Genomic DNA, 16,908 nt, shown 5'->3' with positions numbered 1-16,908 from the left:
ATATATATATATATATATATATATATATATATATATATATTTGGTTTTTTGTTTTGGTGACACCTCATCGTCAAAACAATTCATGAAATTGAATGATGCGGACACGTTTGTTACTGGATACTTTCTAATATGCCTTGGAGACTTTGTGTGTGTAATTAATATGCAACTATAATTATTTAATACTTGTTTATATTGACAATTTTAGACTTGAAATATTGTTTAATGGTAATATGTAGATCATATATTTTGTATAATATATTCATGAAATTGAATGATGCAGACACGTTTGTTACTGGATACTTTCTAATATGCCTTGGAGACTTTGTATGTGTAATTAATATGCAACTATAATTATTTGATGCTTGTTTATATTGACAATTTTAGACTGAAATATTGTTTATTGATAATATTTAAATCATATATTTTGTATTACATATATATATATTTTTTTTTTTTCTTTTATTTTGTTTGTTTTGGTGACACCTCATCGTCAAAATAATTCATGAAATTGAATGATGCGAACACGTTTGTTACTGGATACTTTCTATTATGCCTTGGAGACTTTGTGTGTGTAATTAATATGCAACTATAATTATTTGATACTTGTTTATATTGACAATTATAGACTGAAATATTGTTTATTGATAATATTTACATTATATATTTTGTATAATACATATGTAATTATAATGATTTGATACTCGTTTATGACAATTTTAGACTGAAATATTGTTTATTGATAGTATTTATATGATATATTTTGTATAATATATATGTATAGCTATTTATATTAATATACAAAATACATATATAATATATATTTTAATATTTATTATATTGATTAAATGATATATATAAAAAAATATTTATTTTTTTATTGTTCAATGATTATTACCTATGTCTAGCTTGTGTGCTTAGGTGTTGTGTAGCTGCTATATCCTAATAGCCTATTATGTTTACCTTTTATGAATGACCTTAGTAAAATATGATATCACACATTCTACACGATATCATCCGATATTTGTATCCCTGTTGATATCGGAGCAATATCGGATCTCGGTGTGGTTTTTACGTGATCAGAAGACCGCAGCACTTCCTGGTCGTCGTGGCGATACAGCTCACAGCCACCAGGGGGCGCACGTCACAACACAAAATGTGACGGCGGCGGCCAGCAGGAAGTGGTGCGGCCGCGTGGCCGACCCCCCCGCGCGAGTCCTGGCGTCGAAGAAGATCTCCTGGGCGTCATCGAACGTCCCGGGCGAGCGACAGCCGTCGCGCCGGTAGCACACGCAGTCGAAATGGCGGTCGAACCACGCCACGTCGTCCCGCGACAGGCCGCCGCTCACGCTGAGCGGGCCGCCGGGGCGCCAGCGGCTTATGCGGTAGCGGCGCGGGTCCAGGTGGAGGAAGACGTCCTGGTCCCAGCGCTTCCTCACGCAGCGACCTCGGCCCTGGCAGAGCGCCTGGCCGCACAGCCTGGTTGCCGTGGTGACGTTGAGGATGTAGGGGTTGAGGACGTAATGCAGGTGGCGCCACGCCGCCAAGCAGGAGTCCTACATTGTCAGTAACAAGGTCAAACATTCACTATTAGCATTTATTATTGGTTGCTGGCCCCGCCCCCTCATCTGTCAGCCAATCAGCTCTGTTCTTCCACCATCTATGTTTCTCATCTTGTCAACGTTTACAAAAATATGATCTTAAAGTCGGGATTCATTTGGATTGAAACCAAATTGGAGGAGAAATTATATTTCATAAGGAAACGGCACAGATGTCACTCACAGGAAACAGGAAGTGAGGGACAGGAAGTGATTATTGGCGAGGAGGAGTTATTGCTAATAATGAGTTTCTTCCACTAATGGAGTTATCACATAAAACAACATTGATATTTACACCGTGCCTGTTTAATTGACAATTAATTAACATTTTTCATGATAAATGCACAAAATCAACATTCATTTATTTTATGTTTCATTTAAAAAAAATCATCACACAAAATGTTATTTTGTATTTTTCAAGCAAACGTGGTCGTGACTATGGAAGACTGTTTCCCCCACTAAATAAATAAATGTTAAATTATTATTATGAGGTTAAAACTTTTTATGACATAATCAATACTCTACTACTATAATTTTGACTTTTTATATCATAAATATAACTTTGTAATATTATAATTATTTTTTTCATCTCGTAATTTGCACGTTTTGTCTCATAAATATGACTTTTTATTGTTATATTTTTTATCTCGCAATTTATCATTTCTATTTTCAATCTTATAATTGTATTTGTCTCATAATTTCGACTTTTTATTTAATAATTACGAATTTTTTTTCTACCTAGTAATTATGATTTTTTTATCTCATAAATTTGCCTTGTTAGCTTTTGAACTTTTTGTCATAAATATGACTTTATAAATATTTTATTATGATTGCTTTTATCTTAAAATCTCATAAACATGACTTTCATAATGACACATTTTTCTCTCGTCATTTCGACTTTTTATATTATAATAAGATTATTTATCCAGTAATTATGATTTTTTTAATCTCATAATTTCGACTGTCTAATAATTACATTTTTTAAATCTAGTAATTACGAATTTTTATCCCATTTTTAGAATTTCTATCTCATAAGTATTCATTTTATCTCATAATTTTTTATCTTATATTACGATTTTTTTTTTAAATCTAATAATTATGATTTTTTTAATCTCAGTTTTATTTTTTGTTGCCTCATTTGTGTTTGACTTTATCAAATGATTATATTTAGTGTTTGTATACATACATACACATATATATATGTATGTGTATATATATATATATGTATATATATACATACATATATATATATATATATATATATATATATATATATATATATATATATATATATATTTATATATATACACACACATATATATGTATGTGTATATACGGTATATGTATATATATGTATGTGTATATATGGTATATGTATATATATGTGTGTATATATATACATATACACACATATATATATACATATATACATATGTGTATATATATATATACATATATATGTGTATATGTATATACATATGTGTATATATATATATACATATATATATACATAGATATGTATATGTGTATATATACATATACATATATATTTACATATATATACATATACAGTACATATATATATATATATATATATATATATTTACGCTCGCACTCAACTTCCACTTATGCTCTTCACATTTGAACATCTCAGCATATTGATTATTGATCAATATTATATCAATAATCAATATGCTGAGATATTCAAATGTGAAGAGCATAAGTGGAAGTTGAGTGCGAGCGTGTTCCAGGTATGAGACACAAGGTCTGTTGTGAAAGAGTCCAGGCTGCATCACAGGAAGTGGGCGGAGCCTGTGGTTAGTAAGTGCTTATTTAATTGCCATGGTGGAGGTTTCATGCCTGCGCTTGTTCCTCGTGCCAACCTTTGGCCCTAAAAAGGTTCTCTTGGTATGCTGAGTGCCTCAGAAAGCCTCGTAAATTTTGAGACTGTCACTCGGCGTTCCTGAGGGGGCGGGGCTTGCCCCCGACACGTCGATACGGGACTGAGTCGGTGTCGTACCTCGCTGTCCGTCACGTTCATGTCGCCCCAGGAGACCACGCCGGCCACGCCCAGGGCCGCCGCCTCCCCGATGGTGCTGACCAGGTCCACCTGAGATGGGAGACAACCAATCAGAGCGCGTCAAAACTGCATCACGATATCAGTGTTTGGTATCGGTAATTGTTGACGTTTTTCTTCAAGTGAAGGTGCAAAAGTCAGGATTGTGTAAGAAAATAGTGAAAAGTGTGAAACAAAGAAACCTGAGAAGAACTATTTTCTGCAGTGCTCTAAAAGGTGAGCCTTTGCATCATTTACAGACCACATTGGTCTGACTACGGTCCCTTTGGGAAAAAATATCATAATTCCTCATAAATTTGACTTTTATCTCATATTTCGACTTTCTTATTGTTTAATGATTTTTTATCTTTCTTATTTCATCATTTCTATTTCCTATCTCATAATTTTGAAATTTTTTATCCCATAATTGTGACTTTTATTTCATAATTTCGACTTTTTTATTGTTTAATATTTTTTTTAATCTCATAACTATAAAGTTCTAATCTGATACTTTAGACATGTTATCTCCTTATTTCGACCTCCTTATCCAATTATGATTTTTATCTCATAATTTCAACTTTATATCTCATAATTACAACTTTTTTATCTCATAACTTCAATTTTAGTCTCATAATAAGTCTGGTGCGTCTTATATCGATAAAAAATATACGTGCAAAAATATGTTTTCTTTGAAATTTGGTGGGTGCATCTTATATTCGGGTGCATCTTATATTCGGGTGTGTCTTATATACATATACATATCGGGTGCGTCTTATGGTCTGGAAGATGTATCGATAAACATATACATACCGAAATATGTTTTCTTTGTAGTTTGTTGGATGTGTCCTATATTCGGGTGCGCCTTATTGCAGGGTGCGTCTTATAGTCGGGAAGATATATCGATAAAAAATAAACATGCAAAAATATGTTTTCTTTGTAATTTGGTGGGTGCGTCTTATATTCAGGTGCGTCCTATATTCGGGTGCGTCTTATATTCGGGTGTGTCTTATAGTCGGGTGCGTCTTATGGTCTGGAAGATGTGTCGATGAACATACACATACAAAAATATGTTTTCTTTGTAGTTTGGTGGATGCGTCCTATATTCGGGTGCGTCTTATAGTCGGGTGCGTCTTATAGTCGGGAAGATATATCGATAAAAAATATACAGGCAATAATATGTTTTCTTTGTAATTTGGTGGGTGTGTCTTATACTCGGGTGCGCCTTATATTCGGGTGTGTCTTATAGTCGGGTGCGTCTTATGATCTGGAAGATGTGTCGATGAACATACACATACAAAAATATGTTTTCTTTGTAGTTTGGTGGATGCGTCCTGTATTCGGGTGCGCCTTATAGTCGGGTGCGTCTTATAGTCGGGAAGATATATCGATAAAAAATATATGTGCAAAAATATGTTTCCTTTGTAATTTGGTGGGTGCGTCTTACATTCAGGTGCGTCTTATATTCGGGTGCGTCTTATATTCGGGTGTGTCTTACAGTCGGGTGCGTCTTCTATTCGGGTGTGTCTTATAGTCGGGTGCGTCTTATGGTCTGGAATATGTATCGATAAACACATACATACAAAAATATACCTTCTTTGTAGTTTAGTGGATGCGTCTTATATTCGGGTGCGCCTTATAGTCGGGTGCGTCTTATAGTCGGGAAGATATATCGATTAAAAATGTACGTGCAAAAATATGTTTTCTTTGTAATTTGGTGGGTGCGTCTTATATTCGGGTGTGTCTTATATTCGGGTGTGTCTTATAGTCGGGTGCGTCTTATGGTCTGGAAGATGTATCGATGACACTATACAAAGAAAAATATGTTTTCTTTATGGTTTGGTGGATGCGTCTTATAGTCAGGTGCGCCTTATATTCGGGTGTGTCTTATAGTCGGGTGCGTCTTATGGTTTGGAAGATGTATCGATGACACTATACATACAAAAATATGTTTTCTTTGTGGTTTGGTGGATGCGTCTTATAGTCGGCTGCGCCTTATAGTCGGGTGCGTCTTATAATCAGGTTTTTTTTATATTCGGGTGCGTGGATATAATAGTTTTTTTTAAATGTTTTATACCTATTATACCCACGCACCCGAATATAAAACCACCCGATTATAAGACGCACCCGACTATAAGACGCATCCACCAAACCACAAAGAAGGTATATTTTTGTATGTATATGTTTATCGATACATATTTCAGACCATAAGACGCACCCGACTATAAGACACACCTGAATATAAGACGCACCCAAATATAAGACGCACCTGAATATAAGACGCACCCACCAAATTACAAAGAAAACATATTTCTGCACGTATATTTTTCATCGATATATCTTCCCGACTATAAGACGCACCCGACTACAAGGCGCACCTGAATATAGGACGCATCCACCAAACTACAAAGAAAACATATTTTTGTATGTATATGTTCATCGATACATCTTCCAGACCATAAGACGCACCAGACTATAAGACACACCCGAATATAAGACGCACCCGAATATAAGACAGGTCCAGATGGAGGCAGATCGTGGAAGCCTTATGTCCCGTCAGGGATGAAGAGGATTAAGTAAGTAAGTAAGTGCGTGGATATAATTAGATAAAGATCTTGATGTTGTTTTATGGGCCTGCCTGCCTACCTCCGACATGTAGTCGTCCGTGCTGTCCTTGTAGACGGGCCGGATGTAGGCGTACACGGGGGTGGCGTACGAGGCGTTGGCGAGCGCCGACACCCGCAGAGCCTCGTGTAGGCGGTGGCGCACAAAGAGGCGCGCCTGGGCGGAGTCTTGCAGGACCAGCTCCAGGTAGATGGAGGGGAAGATGGCGGTGGACTCGCTCCAGAGCCACAGCAGCTCGTCGTTGCGCTGCTTTTCCATGTCGGGACATTCCCCGGTGAAGGCGTTCATGTCCTGGTGGTAGTCGTAGTTGTAGCAGTCGGGGTACAGGTAGTACCCCCACAGCCGGCGGGGCCGCAGCTTCTTCCCGATGCGGAGCGAGCGCAGGAAGAACCTCGTGGCGGCGCGCTCGAACAACATCTTGGCGCGCTCCTCGGCCTCGTCGTCGGTCAGGGAGGCGTTCCTGTTCTTGACCCGCTGGACGGAGATCTGCCGGTAGATGTCCTTGCTGCCCCAGTTCCTGACCCACTGCGGCCGCCACTCCTCGAAGTCCAGAATGGCCAGGCCCGGCCGGTCGTCGGGGATGTAGAACTCCACGTCGTCCTCGGCCAGCTCGCGGTGCTCCTGCATGTCCACCAGCTGCGGGAGACCGTCCTCCACGAACTCGCCCGTGTCCTCGTCCACGTAGGGGAAGATGCCGAAGCGGTCGGTGTAGAAGATGGAGACGCTCTGGTTGGTGGCCGTCTTCAGCGTGCTGCTCACCAGGTGGAAGAGGGACAGGTCCAGGGGGACGGCGAAGCGGGACTCGCACAGCTCGGTGGGGGCGTTCCAGGTGAACAGGAAGGGGTGGTCCTCGTGGACGGGGGGGTCCGTCCACAGGGAGGAGCCCACGCCGGACCTCAGCAGGACCAGCACGGCGATGACGCAACACCCGTGTTGTGTCATTTTCACACCAGCTGCCAACAAAATCAAGTTCTTGTTCAGTCCACTTGAAAAAGTCCACTTTTTCCAGTGGCGCGAGCGAAATGCTAATGTTAGCATGCCGACACTTGTGATGCGACAAGTACCAAGTGATATGACTGTGAGGCGTACGCATGCAAAACTAGCTTGAAAGCTAGCATGCTAATGTTAAAAAGCTAACAATTAAAACAAAACAAAAAAACAAGCTAATAGTTAGCATGTGTCACGTACCAAGTTTAACGACTGTAAGGTGTGTGTCTGCTAAAATGGCCAAAAAAGTTAGCATGCTAACATGGCACGTGTCAAGTTAAATGACTATAGGGTTAACAGTAGCAAAATTAGCTAAAAAAAAAAAAAAAGTTAGCATGTGTTATCTACCAAAATATAGGACTCTGGGGTAAAGTGTGACAAAATTAGCACAAAAAAAAGTTAGCATGTGTTATGTGCCAAAATATAGGACTCTTGGGGTAAACTGTAACACAATTAGCAAAAAAAGTTAGCATGCTAACAAGGAAAATGAGCAAAAAAAAGTTAGTATGCTAACAAGGCAAGTATCAAGTTAAATGACTATAGGGTGAACAGTAGCAAAATTAGCTAAAAAAGAAAGTTAGCATGTGTTATGTACCCAAAATATAGGACTCTGGGGTAAACGGTGACACAATTAGCACAAAAAAAAAAGCTAGCATGCTATCATGTTATATGACTATAGGGTGAACAGTAGCAAAATTAGCTAAAAAAAAAAAAAAAGTTAGCATGTGTCATCTACCAAAATATAGGACTCTGGGGTAAAGTGTGACAAAATTAGCAAAAAAAAAAAAAGTTAGCATGCTAACAGGGCAAGTATCAAGTTATATGACTATAGGGTAAACAGTTGCAAAATTACCTAAAAAAAAATAAAAACCCAAAAAAACTATCATGTGTCATGTACCAAAAAATAGGACTCTGGGGTAAACAATGACAAAATTAGCTAAAAAAAACTAAACAAAGTTGGCATGTGTCATGTACCAAAAAATAAGACTTTGTAGTAAATAATGACAAAATTAGCATAAAAAAAGTTAGCTTTATCAATAGTATTTCTAATTCCACAGCCAGACACCTAAGAGTCATATAACCTGCTATGTGACAAATGCTAGAATTAGTAGTATTAGTATTATTGTTATTATTATTAATAATATTATTGTCATTTTTACTACTACTACTACTGTTATTATTATTATTATTATTATTATTATTATTTATATTATCATTATTACTACTGCTACTATTATTGTTATTATTATCCATATTACTGCTACTACTATTATTATTATTATTGTTATTATTATTAATATTATTATCATTAGTACTACTACTATTATTATTATTATTAATATTATTATCATTAGTAGTACTACTATTATTATTATCAATATTATTATCATTAGTACTACTATTATTATTATTATTAATATTATTATCATTAGTAGCACTACTATTATTATTATTAATATTATCATTAGTAGTACTACTATTATTATTATCACTATTATTATCATTAGGACTACTACTATTATTATTATTATTAATCTTATTATCATTAGTACTACTACTATTATTATTATTATTATTAATATTATTATCATTAGTACTACTATTATTATTATTATTAATATTATTATCATTAGGACTACTATTATTATTATTAATATTATTATCATTAGGACTACTACTACTATTATTATTATTAACATTATGATCATTAGTACTACTACTATTATTATTAATAATATTATGATCATTAGTACTACTACTACTATTATTATTATTATTATTAATATTATGATCATTATTATTATTATGACATGAGCTTGTCAGGATGAAAGAGGAATAAGATGGCTGACAATAAACATAGTTTAGTACCAATCAGAGTGTACTTGAATACGTGGATATTTACATGATGAAGTAACAGTAGTACACATGTCAGTACTCTCTCCTGTCTTCTCTTGTTTTATTACTTGGTGACACAACAGCAAACACTTCTTGTTCATCAGCGTTAGGAAATCAGTCGACCATGTTGGTACAAGTCCAACACTTGAAATCCAAAATACTGTCTTTTCAAAGTAAATGTCTTTGAAGTATTCACTTCCTTTTTAGCCTTTAGGAATACTTTGACTGTGATACAAGACCAGAAGACACAAAATGAGTCGGAAATGTTAACGTGAGCATTTTCTAATGTACTGTAGCATCATACTACATACGCTGTTAGAATCATTCTACATACGCTGTTATAATCATGGTACATTCATCCATTAATTCATCGACGGTCACTCGAACGAGTATGACGATCCTCCTGGTAGGGGTGTATCCCTTTATGGAGGATGCCTGTGCGTGACTTTGTTTTACGTGGGGAGACTGGTGCACAGGCTGCTACATACGCTGTTAGCATCATGCTACATACGATGTTAGCAACATGCTATATATTCTGTTAGCATCATGCTACATACACTGTTAGCAACATGCTACATAGCTGTTAAGAGTCAAGCTGCACGCAGCATCATACTACATACGGTGTTGGCATCATGAAGGTAGCGGGGGTGTATATTGTAGCGTCCCGGAAGAGTTAGGGCTGCATGGGATTCTGGGTATTTGTTCTGTTGTGTTTATGTTGTGTTACTGTGCGGATGTTCTCCCAAAATGTGTTTGTCATTCTTGTTTGGTGTGGATTCACAGTGTTGCGTGCATTTCTAACAATGTTAAAGTTGCTTATACGGCCACTCTCAGTGTAAACTGTATCGCTGTTGATGAAGTATGCGTTGCATTTACGTGTGTGTGCGTACAGAAGCCGCTCATATCTTGTGACTGGGCGGACACGTTGTTAGAAGAGACGAAAAGCGGACGTGACGTCAGCTCGTAGAGGACGTTAAAAGCAGTCGCCCCCAAGACTGTGGAATACGAGAAATAATGACCGATAAACACCTTCGTTCGATAATGAAGGTTGCCTCAGCTCAAAGCCTGAGCCCCAAAATTAATGAACTAGCATCCAAGAAAAGATGGCAGGTATCTTGCTTGGGCACATCAGATTAGATCAGTGTGTTGCAAACTGAGCCGTTTAAAGTCCTGAATGGTTGGTTTATTAATTATTTTATTTTCAAATTTATCAGCCTGTGGAAAAAGTTAATGTTGATATTTACCTCAGAAGGCTGCAAATAGAAAAGAGGCATTCGATTTTTATTTAAATTGTATTTGATATGCCATTGATATTTTGTAATTATTATTATTATTATTTGAAACTCGATTTTGCCTGTCACTATAAAGTTATATAAGCCTTGCTTGTTCAATATTCAATGCAAAACTTGTTTGGGTCCCTATTAAAAGGTTAATTTGTTCAACCTTGGCCCGCGGCTTTGTTCAGTTTAAAATTTTGGCCCACTCTGTATTTGAGTTTGACACCCCTGCTCTAACCACTAGGCCACTGAGTAGGTTTGTCTGCGATAAAGTCTCAGAAGTTCTTGTAAAACTATTTTTGTCTTCTATGTTGATAATAAAAATATATTTATACCAAACTGTAATGGAAACTAGCGTATCGCATGTCAATAACCTCATGACTATCGCCCCGTTGCTTCGAGAGGATAGTCATGTCACACATCAAGAAGACCATCCCAGATACACCGGACCCTCTACATTTGCCTTTCGGCAAAACCGGTCCACTGAGGATGCAGTCAACACCGTCATCCACACCACCCTCACCCACTTAGAGGACAAGGACATCTACACCAGGCTATTATTCATAGTTCTTTATGATGTCGTGTGCTCTCCTGGTGGCCCTTAGTCAGCTCTGCTTTTAACACGGTCATCCCACAAAAACTCACTGCTAAACTCTTCACTGTTGGTCTGACACCGGCTCTCTGTGACTGGGTCCTGAACTTTCTCACAAACCGGCCCCAGTCAGTCAGAATCGGCAACCAGACATCGGGCACAAAGGTTCTAAGCATAGGGACGCCCCAAGGCTGCGTGCTGAGCCCCCTATTGTACACCCTCTTCACACACGACTGTGTGGCCTCCCAGAACAACACCAGTATCATCAAGTTTGCAGATGATACTACGGTCGTTAACTGATCACCAGGGGGGCGGAACTGGTGGCCTGGTGTCAGGATAATAATCTCTCCTTGAACACAGACAAGACCAAGGAGATGATTATTGACCCACGGAGAAGGAGTACCCACTACACACCTCTGTACATAGGGGAGACAGGGTGAAAACCTTTAAATTTCACATCAGCGAGGACCTCACCTGGGATCACAACACCCGACAAACAATCAAGAAAGCCCAGCAGCGACTGTACATGCCACCCAAAATTCTCAGCAACTTCTACAGAAGTACGGTTGAGAGTGTCCTTACCAGCTCAATCACGGTCTGGTATGGAAACTGCACTGCTAAGGACAGGAAGGTACTCCAGCGAGTGATTAAAACTGCTCAGTACATGGAGGACATGTACTCTACCAGGGCCACCAAGAAAGCACACGACATCATAAAGGACAGTACACACCCCCAGCACAGTCTCTTCAGCCTCCTACCATCAGGCAGACGATACAGGAGCCTGAAATCCAGGACTACGAGACTGACAAACAGTTTCTACCCACTTGTGAATAGTAGCTCCACCAGCTACCCCCCCGCCCCCCCTTTATACTTTTATCCTTTGAATAAAAGACAGCTACTATGACCACCCCCGAACTATGAACCATCACTGTAGACACTTTTCACCTTTGATCACTAAAGACACTTTAACTGCTGTTGTTACCAAATGTCACCTCCATATTTATACTGTTGACTGATTGATATATATATATTTATATATATATATGTATATTAGGGCTGCAACAACTAATCGATTAAATCGATTAAAATCGATTATAAAAATAGTTGACGATTAATTTAGTCATCGATTCGTTGAATCAATGCTATGCGCCAGGGCCGGCCCGTGGCATAGGCCGTATAGGCAAATGCTAAGGGCGCCGTCCATCAGGGGGCGCCACGCCAGTGCCTACAAATGTTGGGAGAAAAGAAAAAAAGTTGGTACTATTATTTCTAAATACAAAAAATAATCCCACGTTAATTAAAATGCAAAGTAAAGCCTATTTAATAGAAATATTATTTGTTACAACATTACGCCCCCCCCCCCCCTCCTCCCCCGCACGGTGCGCCCCCTCCCTTCCCGTATCGTGACTCTTTTTGGACGTCCCCACATCAAAAAATCAACACAAGATGCCAAAACTGTCAGGTGCCCAGGGAAGAAAAAAGAGAAAAGAAGAGGAGGAGAAACGAGAAAAGACAGACGTAGCAGGTAGGTAACGTTAGCCTACATGAAGTTATTTGTCTGTTACAGAATGTGATAGTAACCTGGCTTTTTAGCATTAAGCTAATGTTACATGATTCGGCAATTGCTAATCAATAAATAGCTAGTTCTGTTTTAACGTCGGGTTAATATTGTGGAGGGGGCTAAATTGTTATGGAAAATAATAATGTAACGTTAGGTAATTACAGTACTCCCACTTTACATTCCTCAGGGACATTTCTTTCTTTCTTTAGTTTATTTCGAACATGAACACACTTACATCATAATACATCACACAATTTCATATCATTTCATTTTACATCATGCCCGAAAAGGAGTAGGAAGAAGCAAAGCTTATTTAATCCTACCTCTTTCCCACTTCAAAGCGTTTACAAATATATAGAATCATTTACTGACCTTTTTATATAATAAAATAACATCTATGAATTAGTATACAACAGTTTTGTAATATGTAATTAATTAATTAATGCAGTCATTATTAACATACTGAGATGAAGAATATCTTATTTTCAATAAGGTTGAAAGTATTTCTCATAATTCTTCTTCTTTGTACTCTGTAAGCACTATTATTTTGAACAACCTCTTAAACTGGATCATATCAGTACAATTTTTAACTTTTTTACTTAATCTATTCCATAATTTAATTCCACATACTGATATGCTAAAAGTTCTAAGTGTTGTACGTGCATATAAATGTTTGTATTAGGTCTCTCTCAAGCAGGTGTTTTTTGTTTACATTGTTATTGCCTTCTGGTTAGCTAATGTTTGCCCTGCAGGTAATAGTCACTTTTCCACCCCTTTATATATTAGGTATAGTTGTAAGTAAAAAAAAAAAAGGTCAAAGACAAAGCTATTTGGGTTCTTGTGAGTATATACACTTCACTGCCGATGTGGGGGGGCGCCACCTAAAATCTTGCCTAGGGCGCCAGATTGGTTATGCTATGCGCATGCGCAGAGGCTACTTTTATTTTTATTTTTATTTTTTTAAATAAACCTTTATTTATAAATAACTTATAGAAACAATAATCAAAATAAGTATGGTGCCAGTATGCTGTTTTTTCCCCCAGTAAAATACTGGAAAGGATAGAAATGTAGTTTGTCTCTTTTTTCCGATTATTAATCGATCAATCGAAGTAATAATCGACAGATTAATCGATTATCAAATTAGTTGTTAGTTGAAGCCCTAATAATATATATATATATATATATATATATATATATATATATATATATATATATATATATATATATATATATATATATATATATATATATATATATATATATATATATATATATATATATATATATATATATATAATTTATTCTGAATCAAACAACAAACGATTACTTTTGACACCAGGATTAGAAAATGTATATCTTAAAAAAAAAAAAAAAACAGATTTGAGATATTCTTTCAAATCAATTAAGAATCGTTACAAACAAGAATCGTCATTAATTCCAACAAATGATTCTTTTTGACACCCGGTTTAAAAAATTCATATATTAAAAAAAAAGAAGAGATTTTTGATTTTCTTTCAAATCAATTAAGAATCGTTACAAACAAGAATCGCAATTCATTCCAACAAATGATTCTTTTTGACATCCGGTTTGAAAAAATCCATATATTAAAAAAAATAAAATAGATTTTTGATTTTCTTTCAAATCAATTAAGAATCGTTACAAACAAGAATCGTGATTAATTCCAACAAACGATTATTTTTGACACCCCGATTAAAAAATTTATATATTAAAAAAAAAAATTAAAAAAGTTTAAAATTTCTTCAAAAATCAATTAAGAATCGTTACAAAGAAGAATCGCGATTCATTCCAACAAACGATTGTTTTTGACACCCGGATTAAAAAATTGTTATATTAAAAAAAAAATAGATTTTTGATTTTCTTTCAAATCAATTAAGAATCGTTACAAACAAGAATCGAGATTCATTCATACAAACGATTCTTTTTGATAACCGGATTAAAAAAAATTTATATAAAAAAAAAAAAGAAGAGATTTTTGATTTTCTTTCAAATCAATTAAGAATCGTTACAAACAAGAATCGCAATTCATTCCAAAAACGATTCTTTTTAAAACCCGGATAAAAAATGTCATTTATTAAAAATAGAAAAAAGATTTTAGATTTTCTTTCAAATCAATTAAGAATCGTTACAAACAAGAATCGTGATTCATTCCAGCAAACGATTCTTTTTGACACCCCGATTAAAAAATGAATATATTAAAAACATTTTTTTTTAAAGTTCACATTTTCTTTAAAAATCAATTAAGAATCGTTACAAACAAGAATCGCGATTCATTCCAACAAACGATTCTTTTTGACACCCGGGTTAAAAAATTGTTATATTAAAAAAAAAAAAGATCTTAGATTATCTTTCAAATCAATTAAGAATCGTTACAAACAAGAATTGCGATTCATTCATACAAAAGATTATTTTTAAAACCCGGATTAAAAATTAATATATTTAAAAAAATATATATATATATTTTTTTTTTATATTTTTTTTTAAATTAATTAAGAATCGTTACAAGCAAGAATCACGATTCATTCCAACAAACGATTCTTTTTGACACCCGAATTAAAAAATTCATATATATAAAAATATATATAAAAGAAACGTTTTCATTTTCATTGGTGTGCTGCTAAAAGTCAAATATAAACAATAAAGTTCCCTCACTTTTTGGTTTTTATTGGTCCTGCTGTCGTTCCTTGGGTCCACAAACTTGTCCTGGTCTGCACATCTTGAGATCTTTACGAGGTCGTCAAGTCGGCCGGCGTCTCCGGGCAGATTAGAGCGCTGCCACGCGCCGACTCAACAACAATAAACACTGGCGGGGAACTCAGGCTACCTGCTGGCTTCTGGAAGTCCACACCGGTCTGAAGGTCTGAAGGTCTGAAGGTCTGACTGGGACGTGAAGACCTGAAGCCGGGTGTGCGGGAGGAGGATCGGGGAGGAGGACCGTGTGTGGACGCACCAAAGCCGTGTGTCCCGACACGCCAGGAATGCAAGAGGCGTTGGCTTTGGTCACTGAGAGCCGTGCTCCTTGCAGACTTGCACGGCTAAGACCACATCTAGTCCCAACACTCTCACGGCTTCAATCATAAACATTTTTTGTTTGTTTTCAACCCTTTGACCTCCTCTACTGTACCTACCACTTTACAGGCAGCCTTTATAGCAGGCACAGCAAGAACAAGGTATCTGATACAGGATGCTGGGGTCAAAGGTCAGACAAGAATGTACACGTTGATTTTTTATCATTTTTAGCCCAACCTTCAACTTTTAATACATATTTCCGTATGTGAATGGAGGAACCCTATTGATTTTGAAAGATAGCAAAGGTTAAACCAGCATGTTGATTCTCATCATTATCAACCAGTTTTCCAACCTTTAGATATTATTTGTTAGTTTTGACGCAAGAACACTATTGGTTTGTGTAGTTTTTTTTAATAGTTATTTCTCCAAAGGTAGAGCAAGAACACTATTGATTTTGAGGAAAATCTGACCCAGGATGCTTGAGGTAGCTGGGGGGTCAAACTTCAGACAAGAATGTACTTGTTGATTTGTGTCATTTTTAACCAAACCTCCAACTTTTAATACATATTTCTGTATGTGAATGGAAGAACCCTATTGATTTTGAAAGATACCAGTACTCGGGGTCAAATGTTGACCAGCATGTTGATTTTCATCATTATCAACCAGTCTATCAACTTTTAGGGAGTCTTTATTAGTTTTGACACAAGAACACTATTGGTTATTATTACACAAACCCCATCCTGCCCTGCCTCGCTAACATCACAACTCTAAGCGACAGTATTCTACTCACTATCGCCCCTCCGTGGGTGGCTTGTGTACTACATCGGTGTGCTAAAAAGAGAGATTCGGTTCTCTGGCGCTTCATTTCCTGTGGTTTACTTCTCTTCAAAATAAAAGACTTCGCTTTTTAGAAAAGCTTTTAATTATTGCACTATTTAACTTCTTTAAAACACTTTTTGATGACGTTATTTTGATTTAATTGTTTTAATTCACTCATGTTTTTGTCATTTGTATCCGTCAAAACTCAAAAGGGCTTTGTAAATAAAATGTACGTATTTTATTGTGTCGTTTGATATTTTTATGCATTTCCTTTACTGTTGAATAAAAACTTTACCTACGCTGTCATGCCAGAATTAGCACGTTAACGGATTATGCTAGCTTTTTTAGCTCATTTTAATCATTTTAAACCTAAAATGTATGGATTCTAATTTTTTTCGCCATCTTGCAAGTATGCTAACTGTTCCTAATTACAACATGTCAATTAGAGATGTCCGATAATATCGGCAGGGGTGTCA

At 36.4% G+C, this 16,908-nt stretch overlaps 1 protein-coding gene across 3 annotated transcripts; it reads right to left on the bottom strand.

The window, feature by feature from the left end:
• Positions 1–684: 684 nt before the first annotated feature.
• Positions 685–11,832, bottom strand: LOC133571822 (hyaluronidase-5-like). Of its 3 annotated transcripts, none has more exons than XM_061924322.1 (4): positions 11,784–11,832; positions 6,295–7,226; positions 3,616–3,705; positions 685–1,553 (listed from the first exon to the last, which is right to left on the bottom strand). In XM_061924322.1, the coding sequence occupies exons 2-4, from the start codon at positions 7,213–7,215 to the stop codon at positions 1,119–1,121; spliced, it is 1,446 nt and encodes a 481-aa protein (XP_061780306.1). In that variant the 5' UTR covers positions 7,216–7,226; positions 11,784–11,832; the 3' UTR covers positions 685–1,118. The 3 variants fall into 3 exon arrangements, with proteins under 3 accessions (XP_061780306.1, XP_061780307.1, XP_061780305.1); XM_061924323.1 differs by having other exon boundaries at positions 11,756–11,828; XM_061924321.1 differs by lacking the exon at positions 11,784–11,832 and adding an exon at positions 11,608–11,755.
• Positions 11,833–16,908: the final 5,076 nt, after the last annotated feature.

This window comes from Nerophis lumbriciformis, linkage group LG29 (genome assembly GCF_033978685.3).
Source record: "Nerophis lumbriciformis linkage group LG29, RoL_Nlum_v2.1, whole genome shotgun sequence".
In the NCBI taxonomy this organism is placed as follows: Eukaryota; Metazoa; Chordata; class Actinopteri; order Syngnathiformes; family Syngnathidae; genus Nerophis; species Nerophis lumbriciformis.
This window is presented reverse-complemented; position numbering and strand designations above follow the sequence as displayed.